The sequence below is a fragment of the Pyrus communis genome, chromosome 1 (assembly GCF_041283825.1).
Source record: "Pyrus communis isolate YQ-2024b chromosome 1, ASM4128382v1, whole genome shotgun sequence".
In the NCBI taxonomy this organism is placed as follows: domain Eukaryota; kingdom Viridiplantae; phylum Streptophyta; class Magnoliopsida; order Rosales; family Rosaceae; genus Pyrus; species Pyrus communis.
This window is the reverse complement of record NC_142565.1, coordinates 8,617,904-8,627,393: the sequence shown is the minus strand read 5'-3', so window position 1 is coordinate 8,627,393 and position 9,490 is coordinate 8,617,904. Positions and strand designations below refer to the sequence as shown.

Genomic DNA, 9,490 nt, shown 5'->3' with positions numbered 1-9,490 from the left:
GAAATGAAGATCTCAGTGAGTGGAGAAACTTTCATACTTGTGACTAAGGTCAATTTTTCTGGAAAAAGCCTCAATTTCATGAAAACCCGCTGGAAACCCTTAAAATTGGGTAGTTGTTGATTCGCCACAAAAACGAACTCCAATGCCTCCACCAAATCTTGGTCCTTGCTCCTAGGGTTGAGATGAGTCTTTTGGTGGTGATCATCGACGGTGAAACTCGCCGGAGTCACCGAAAAAAGGTTAAAACCGCCGGATGCCCCCATGGGTTTATGGCTTCGATTTGTGAATTTGGGTAATGAATTTGGAAATCTAACACTATAAAGATGTAGGGCTCGTCAAGGGCTTTCCATGGACACCAAGATCACCCAAAACAGAGTTCGTACAAATGAGATATGAGCCGATTAAGTTGGCGGGTCGGGTGGAGAAACCGGGTTTGGCCAGTTCTCTCCTTCTCCCTACCCTCATTTCCTTCCTTTCTCTCTTCGCTGATTAGTCAGCCTCTCATCTCTCATTTTCTAATTAGTCTGGTTCCTCCCTCATTTCTCTCCTTTATACTCCATCTACACTGACCATCATTTGTTCCTTTTAATTTGGGCCACACACGTGGCATCCCAGATTTTGCTCCAAAAATCTGGAATTTGCTAGATATTAACCAATTTACTAAAATGCCCCCTTTAAACATTAATAACTCCTTCATTATAACTCCAAATTGTGTTCTGTTTGTGCCCACGCCTCCGTAGCGACAAGTCCTACGAGGATACGCTAAGAAAATGAACCTTACATGACATGACACGGCAGTCAACAAAAGTCAACACTTTGCCTCAAAGGGCATTTTTGTAAATTCACTTTTTAAAATTATAAAAATCATAATAATTGGTGACCGGCTGTTACAGTGACCACACAAATGGAAGGGGATAAAAATGTATGAAAACTGGGAGGGCAGAAAAGCCAGGTCCTTGAACAAGGATATAAAACATGACTAATGGGCAGTGAAGTTTAAAGCATAATAAGACAGTGGAGTCAAAGTGTCAGACTATTCCCTTGACGTTGACGTTTGAGCACGCCGTGCTAATTTTTTTTTCATTTTATGGCATTTTTAAGAAGTGGGTCTCGTCATCGATTTAAGTGTTCTACCATTTTGAGTTCTTCTTGACGGAAAGGGATCTCTTCCCTTAAATTTAGTCAATTAATTAATTCGAATTTTTAAAATTTGATTGAACGGTTAAAGTTATTATAATTTTTAAAGAGATATTTTGTTTTTAGCCATTAGATTAAATTTTAAGGGTCTGATTTAACTGATTGAGTAGATTTGATAAAAGGGATACGGAGAAGATCCCTTTCCTTTCTTAACCATTTTTTTGTATTTTTTCGTTTTTAATGATATGGGTGCTAACTTGTTTTGAGAGTGGGATAAAAGGGCAACGTGTGCTAGCAATCCCGGCTAGTAATTCTAGGGGTGGAAAAAATTCCCAAAAATCCCGAACCAAACCAAAAAAATACCGATCCCAAACCAAAAACGTCCCAAACCGATTTTCTCAAAATTTTCTGTATGCTATCCCGAACCAATACCGAAATTTCAGTATGGGAATCGGGATTGTCTTCCCAATATTTCGGTATTCCCATGCCGAACCGAAAATATATATTTTTAATTATTATATATATATATATGTAGTTGGAGTTAATTTGAACCATTGGATTGTTTCAAATTAATCTATGTCATCCATTCCTTGTTAGGCACTTAGGCTTTCTCCCCGTCGAGTTCGATTTCATTTCTTTCTCACAGACTCACGCTCACTCAGTCTCTCAACTCAGCCACGGAGAGAGCCCTCTCCTCCTCTCTATCTTGACTCTCAAAACCAACTCCGTCCAGTCACCGGCCCACCACCACACAGATCCACCGTTGTCTCTCTTCGACGGTGACGACACAGAGCCTTCCTTCACGACAATGACAACACAGAGCCACAACCACGGTCTCTCTCGTGATTCCCTCTCTTGCAAGACTCTCTCTCGCAATTCTCTCTCTCATAAGTCTCTCACGCGATTCTCTCTCTTAGATTGAGACACGGGTAAATAAATATAGGAATTAATTTAGGGTTTGAAATTTAATTTAGGGTTTGTGAAATTTAATGTACAAATTCTAGATTAGGGTTTGTATTTAGGGTTTTTGAAATTTAATTTTCGAATTCTAGATTAGGGTTTGTCAATTTAGGGTTTGTTTGGTCTCACAAGGCAGTGGCATCATGCTCCTACTTTGACGGTCCGACCTGCCTTTTGTTATATACTGCTTGTTCTAATTCTCAATTCACTGTGTTTCGCTAAATTTTCAATAATTGTAACCTGAGCATACCATATAGGGACATTGTTGGTAATATAGTACTACCGTTCTTTGAGCAGCTAGAAATAAGCAGTTAAAATGAACTTCTCTTTTATATTGCACATTAGTACACGCTGCAACTGATACAAATTCTGTTATTAGCTTCTTTGTGGTGTAAAAATACTTTATTTGCTTCTTGCTTTCTTGTATAAGTGTAGGTATTTAGATGTGTTTTGATCATATTTCGGGATTCCCAATTGTCCCGAAATATCGAAACTATTTCGGGATTCACGAAAATTGGGATTCCCGAAAATTTGGTTTGGGATCGGTCTTGAAATTGGGAATCCCGAAAATTTCAGTTTGGGAATCGGGACTAAGGTTTCGGTTTGGTATCCCATACCGAACCACCCCTAAGTAATTCTTATATTTTTATTGTGAGAAACATATATCTATTAAATCACCAACATTTTTTATTCTCTGGTACATAAGTTGTAAAGTTTTGCTCACTCAAAATAAGAGTAATGCTAGAGAGAATAAAGTTTTAAATTAACTGATGTGTTAACAATGAAAAATAAATACGTTAATCAACACTTGTAATAATTTAATCGTCAACAACTATATCATCTTACTTACAAAATTTAATTTAGAAATTTTATCTTCCTAATTGTTTTTTTTTTTTTTTTTTTTTTTTTTTTTTTTTTTTTTTTTTGAAAACTTTTCCTAATTGTTCCTTGGTTGTGAAGGCAGAGCATTACGTCACTACGTTATCATCATTGCATGTTTATATGGAGTCACAAGAATGTAGTTCAAGGTACATATTCGATTTTATATTTAGCTGACCTAATAGTTGCACACGTGTATAATTTAAAAGATTTCCACAAATGGTATGCTAAAGTGGATCTTATTCTGACTGTTATACGAATTTTACATCGATGAAATAATAGTTCATATGTGTTTATAAGAGCATTTTCAACATTGAAACTTATATTTGAAATGTAAAGCCAAATTTATATCTTGTTTTACATTTTCGAAATGTAAATGTGAGTTTTATTTCAATAGAAGAGATGTAATTTTGAAATGCTATTTTCTCACTTAGACTAGTGGGGTCCACCTAAAACGTAAAAGAAAAGAATGTGCAAATTTGATATTCCTACCAAGGTTTATATTTTACATTTCGTCTATTAAAGAGCTTCTGACCAACCAAAAATGTAGTACCTATTTCATGGCTTTTTGTATCTAACATTGGAGATCCTTTAAGGAATAGGCTAGTAATCATACTACTAATTACGTTTTACACAGAACCTCAACTTCCTTTATGATTGAGAATAAAAATCACTTACAATACTACAATTCATAACGACTTTTCAGAATGCGAGTTTGAATCGTCCAACAAAATAGAGATGAATTTCATTATATTAATATTTTTTTATAGAACAATTTCAGAATGGTCTAGACTTTATATTGTTAGACTAACATAAAAATTTTATACAGCCAGTTAGTAAGAAATTTGTAGCTTGAATAATGTACATGACACTGCTAACGACCGCAACCTAAAATATTTCAAATTGAGTTATTCATGTGACAATCTAACTCTTAGTCTAATCATTCCTAAAATTAAATCTTAGATTCGAATTCTCCTTTGCCACATTCATTGATTCATTTTTTCATTTGGTCTACTACATTAGCTGTCACATCCCGCCTTCCCTCGCAGCGATATTGTCCGCTTTGGCATTCCCTGCCCTGGACTATGTCGCAGACAGCAGGGCTACCGCACGGTTTTGTCTTTGCAAGCCGCAGCTCCAAAAGGCCTCACTGAAAGGTACATGCAGGCATGGACATATAAGGCCCAAAGACCACGCCCTCACGGGCGATGTGGGATACTACAATCCACCCCCCTTAGGGAGCCCGACGTCCTCGTCGGCACACCACGACCGTGAGTCTGGCTCTGATACCAAATTGTCACATCCCGGCCCGGGGCGGATCACTTCCCGGGCCCGCTCCACCACCGTAGCACGATATTGTCCGCTTTGGGCTTACCATTCCCTCACGGTTTTGTTTTTGGGAACTCACGAGCAACTTCCCAGAGGGTCACCCATCCTGGGATTGCTCGAGCCCCCTTCTCGCTTAACTTCGGAGTTCCTAAGGAACCCGAAGCCAGTGAGCTCCCAAAAGGCCTCGCTGAAAGGTACATGCAGGCATGGACATATAAGGCCCAAAGACCACGCCCTCACGGGCGATGTGGGATACTACATTAGCAGCCATGAAATTGAAGTACTCGACACCAATAATCTAATGACAAAAATAGGATGAAACATTTACCATAGTTCAAAAGTAACACCATGATATTAATGCTACGTAGTATTAAGTGTTATAGATAGTTTAGTTGTTATATTTAATTTTCATAATTTTTTAAAACTTTTATTTCAATCTTACTATACCAATGAGTGCTACTTACCGTTAAAAAAAAGATTGCCAAAAAAAAAAAAAAAAAAAAAAAAAAAAAGTAAAACGAAAAAACAACACAAAATACCTCATTCAACATTCAACCGTTTGAAATAAACCACATAGTAATCTAATTTAAATTACAGTTAAAATTACAGTGTGATAAATTTTAGGCTTAAATGTTAAAATGATCCCTGTGTTTTAGTCATTGGGTTAATTTAGTCTTTGTGTTTTCAATTTGGCCAATTTAGTCATTGTGTTTATCTTTGTTAGCCAATTAAGAACATTTTCATTTAATTTCTGTATAAAAATAAAAATTATTATATAAATATATATATATAAATTATTATAAACTTATTTACAAAATTATATATTTGATTTAAAATATTTAAAAATGAAATAAAAAAAATTTATTCTCCCTCTCAATTCACCGACCTCCTCACTAACATTACCTTCTCTCCTTTATATGTCACAACCTAATTATTTTTCTGATTGGAAGTTTTATCTCTTATATGTGTTATTTCTCATTGATTTGCATTTTTATGTACAAATAAAATATAATTATATCTCATATAATGTTTCTTATGAATTTTTAAAAGAGACTGACTAAAATGTCTTTAATTGGCTAAAAGAGACAAACAATAAGACTAAACATAAGGACTAAATCGGCCATATGGCTATAACACAATGACCATTTTGACATTTAAGCCTAAATTTTAACTTGGGTGACAAGAGGATAGTACACTGTAACTTGGATACGATTAATTTTACATGAATTTAATTACAAGTTATAACCACTTAGTACTACAGTCTAGTGATATTCCTTGTCACTTGTAAGTAAGATATCTTAGGTTTGATTCTCGTCAAAGGTGAATTTGAACCACATTATTATTAGCTCATTATAAGGTTAAGCCCACGTCCCTTCCATAGTATAGATAATATCATATGTTCAAGAAAAAAAAATACAAGTCTTATTACAACTCTAATCAACAACACTTGGTATAAGAGAGCTTATACGCCTAGTGTAATGGGCTAAAGAATAAGGTCCTATCTAAACAGAACAATCTACCACTTATTTTTCATTACAACCAAAAACTGTTTGAATTGAATTGCACACACCTTTTATTATTTTTGACAAGAAACGATAATGAGATTTTATTTATCAATCAACAAATTACACAATTATAGAGATACGAAATGTGTAATTTTCTAAGGACCAATAATTTGCTCTGGAGATAATTTACACTAACATAAAAAATAGTAAATTCCCTAAATGGCCGAATAAGAACCAATGGAAACCATTGAGAACCTAAACCATTTTTTAGGTTGTAATGAAATGTCCTCATTTTACCACATTTTTCAAACTTAGGGGACCAATTTGGTTTTAAAAAAAGGTTTAAAGACCCAAATAGAACAACTACTAAAACACAAGGAGCAAATTTACAATCAAGATTAAGTAATCTCTTTTTTTTTTTTTTTTCTTTTTTTAACAAACGATATTTATCTACACTAAAAGAGTGGAGGAGTGAGCTAAGTCTCACAATGGGTTAGCCATAATAATGTGGTTCAAATTCGTATTTGATAAGAATCAAACCAATATCTCTTAAATACCACTAGATTGTAATACTAAGTGATTAAGTAATCTCTTAATTACAAACTCTTGTAATACTTGACAAATCATTTAAAGGGAACAACGGTTTGTTTGATTTTGCAGCTGCACATGGAATGCCGAAACAATGGACGCTTAATTGCAGCTGAATATTCTTTCTTTTTCTCCCTAGTTGGGTGTAACATAGATAACATGTAACATTATTGGGTACAGAACTCATATATACATATGGAAAGAGAAAACAATACACAAAATTTCATTCAATATTAAGAGGTTCTGATAAACAATACACAAGGATATACTTATAGAAAGGTTTAAGATCTTAAACTACAACCATATAGTTTGATAATCAATCCAATTATACACAAAATCACATCTTAATTATCAATAATATGTAGACTGATAGAGACTCCAGCAACCATGCACCAACAACTGCAGGACAAATATAAGCATTGCCAATAAGGCGAGAACTAAGGCTTGGTTGAATCGTCATTCCGTGGAGGACTTGATTAACGACTTCGGGGTGTTATTTTCGGGAAATTGAAAGAATGTTTTCAATTGCTCCCAGCTACCTCTTCCTTTTATTCGTAGTTTGATTTTCAAAATTAGAAGCGATGCTGCTAAATTGTTTATCCTTAACATTGGTTGAAATATTCTTCAGAGAAGAATCTTTATCCCAACATGTAGGTTGCCAATTGTTGTAGCCGTTGTCACAAATATCGGCATGCAGAATGCCTCCTAGATATTTTTCTGGTTGAACACATGCCTGCAAGATTAAGAATCACAAACCAGCGACTGTTAAGTTTTTCATATACAAGTTGGTGTCAAAAGTAATGTTCAAGCATGATTATTCCGACCTCCAGAATCATGCTTTATGTATATTGATTTTTCAAATCAAATGCATTGTAGCTAACCGGCTCATTTTTATCATTGGTTGAAATATTATTTTTGCAATTAACATGTGAATATTCATCTCCAATTTGAGGCTGCCATTTTATGCATTCATCATAAAAAATATTGGCATCCATAAAATTTTTGAGTTTTTTGTATATTGGTGACTGTTGTGCGACATGTAATTGAAATACATTCATGTCCCTTTATGGCTAACAGGATTAAAAATCACAAATAAGAAGGTTAAGTTTTAATAAACTTTTGTTTTATTAAAGTTAATATTAGAGTATTCAAATAAGCATGTTTATTCTCACCTCTTGAGACATATCATCTGCAGCTTTATTTTCGAAGGTGAAGCTATGAGGTTCACCTTCATCACAGGTTGAAATATCATTCTTATCAGTAGAAGAATAATTATTATCTCCAAATGGTGATTGTATTGTATTACAATCATCACTAGTGCCATTGGCTTGCAGAACAGCTCCCAGCTGTATGTTTCCTGATGATAGGAATGTAGAGGAAAGGTAATCTTGTGGTGTCTGGTGCGGTGTTTGAGGTGGTGAATTCAGAACTTCTTCATTCTCAGCAAGCAACTGGTGGATTAAGAATCACAAACAAGCAGGTGTTAAATTTTAGCAGGCTTTGCGAGTCCAAAAAAAAAAAATGTATAGTATATGATTATCTTACCTCTAGAAACCTAGCAGATGCAGCTGGATCATCCAAATCCAGGAATTTCCCGTCACCAGTTTCATCATCAAAGCTCAAAATGTTATTACTGTCTATAAGATGAGAACCATCTGGAGACTCAGAGCTATTAACATCTCCTCGCCCTTTGTATCCCAGATGTTCCACTGGCTTTGGAATCACATCACATACAGCAGCTTGATTGTCTTCCGAGTTAGCACCTGAATCAGCTAATTTGCCGCAGATTGGATCACCCTTCGGCTTCTTATAAGTAGGTGACCTGTTCTTCAGGAGGCAGATGACAAAGGAACCCGCCTCAATTTCTGCAAACTCATGGATTACCCAATCGGTCTTCTTTGCTTTCAGCCCACGACCTTCGTGGAAAGTCAGAAACCTCTTCTTCCCAATCACTGCTTGGGATTCTTCAGCCCTGATCTCCCGCTCGTCTCCTGTGCTCTTGTAAAAGCCTTGATCCGTGGCCCTGTTTCGGCGAGTCTTGTCGATGTCCTTGTATTTGGGCGGGCTGAAGAAGAACCATTCCTTCTCATGAACTTCTGGGAAGAATGCTAAAATCCAACAACAAAACAAAATGTTCAAAATTTGAAACCAACCCGTCCAACTCTTGAAGAAGAAAAAGAAACACTGAAACACGATCATAAATTTTTGTGTGCAACAATATCATACCATAGGAAAGAGATATGGGTTGGCTCTTTAAAGGGAAATTAAATCGAAAACACAAAGCAAATTTTTTTTTTGTGTTTTTGATAAAACACAAAACAATAAATTAAAATTGAAACCAACCCACTTCAATTCTTGAGGTACAAGCGATTTTACTACTCTCAATTATACTAAGGGAGGGCAGTGGGCACTGGAATTTATGCATACAACAAGATCATAAATATAAACAGAGCACTGGAATTACTAAAAAAAAAAAAAAGAAACCAACCCAATTCAATTCTGAAATGAAAAAAGAAACCGAAACAATATAATAAATTTAAATAAACAGCATCAGAATCCACCAGAAATAAGAAATGGCTAGTGAAGAAAAAGTGAGACAGATTAGTGGGTTTACCAGGAATTTCCCAGGGCTCGTACTTGCAGACATCGATTTCAGGGATGACGTAGCGGAAATGGGAGCCGGTGCCCTGTATCTTGTTCTTCAAGTAGTAGCTGACCAGCGACTCATCACTGGGGTGGAATCTGAACCCAGGCAGTGGGATCACATTCACATGAACTGCATCTCCTTCTTCAGTTGTCATGCTGCTGCTGCTGCCACTCTCTCTGTCTCTCTCTCAACTTTGAACTGTGATTCTTGATCAATGTTTTGGATTGTGTGGGGAAGCGGCATTTCAGTGAAGTTGTATTTATACAAGCTCGTCAAAGACCCACTTATGACTCAAAGCACAGGACTTTTGCATTGACCAATATATTTTCCGAGTCTTTGAGCTTGAGGAGTAAGTTCATCTTTTGCGCCCTACACTTTCGGGGTTTCTTTCATTTTGGTCTTCCAACTATTTCTTATCACAATAATATTTTTATCCAATTCAAAC

General features: G+C 35.7%; 1 protein-coding gene across 1 annotated transcript; it reads right to left on the bottom strand.

Annotated features, from left to right (window-relative positions):
* Positions 1-6,594: 6,594 nt before the first annotated feature.
* On the bottom strand, positions 6,595-9,276 carry LOC137720154 (uncharacterized). Its single transcript, XM_088695991.1, has 4 exons — positions 9,013-9,276; positions 7,944-8,506; positions 7,571-7,849; positions 6,595-7,131 (listed from the first exon to the last, which is right to left on the bottom strand). Exons 1-4 carry the CDS (start codon positions 9,197-9,199, stop codon positions 6,934-6,936), a joined length of 1,227 nt encoding a protein of 408 aa, XP_088552117.1. The 5' UTR covers positions 9,200-9,276; the 3' UTR covers positions 6,595-6,933.
* Between the last annotated feature and the right edge of the window lie 214 nt (positions 9,277-9,490).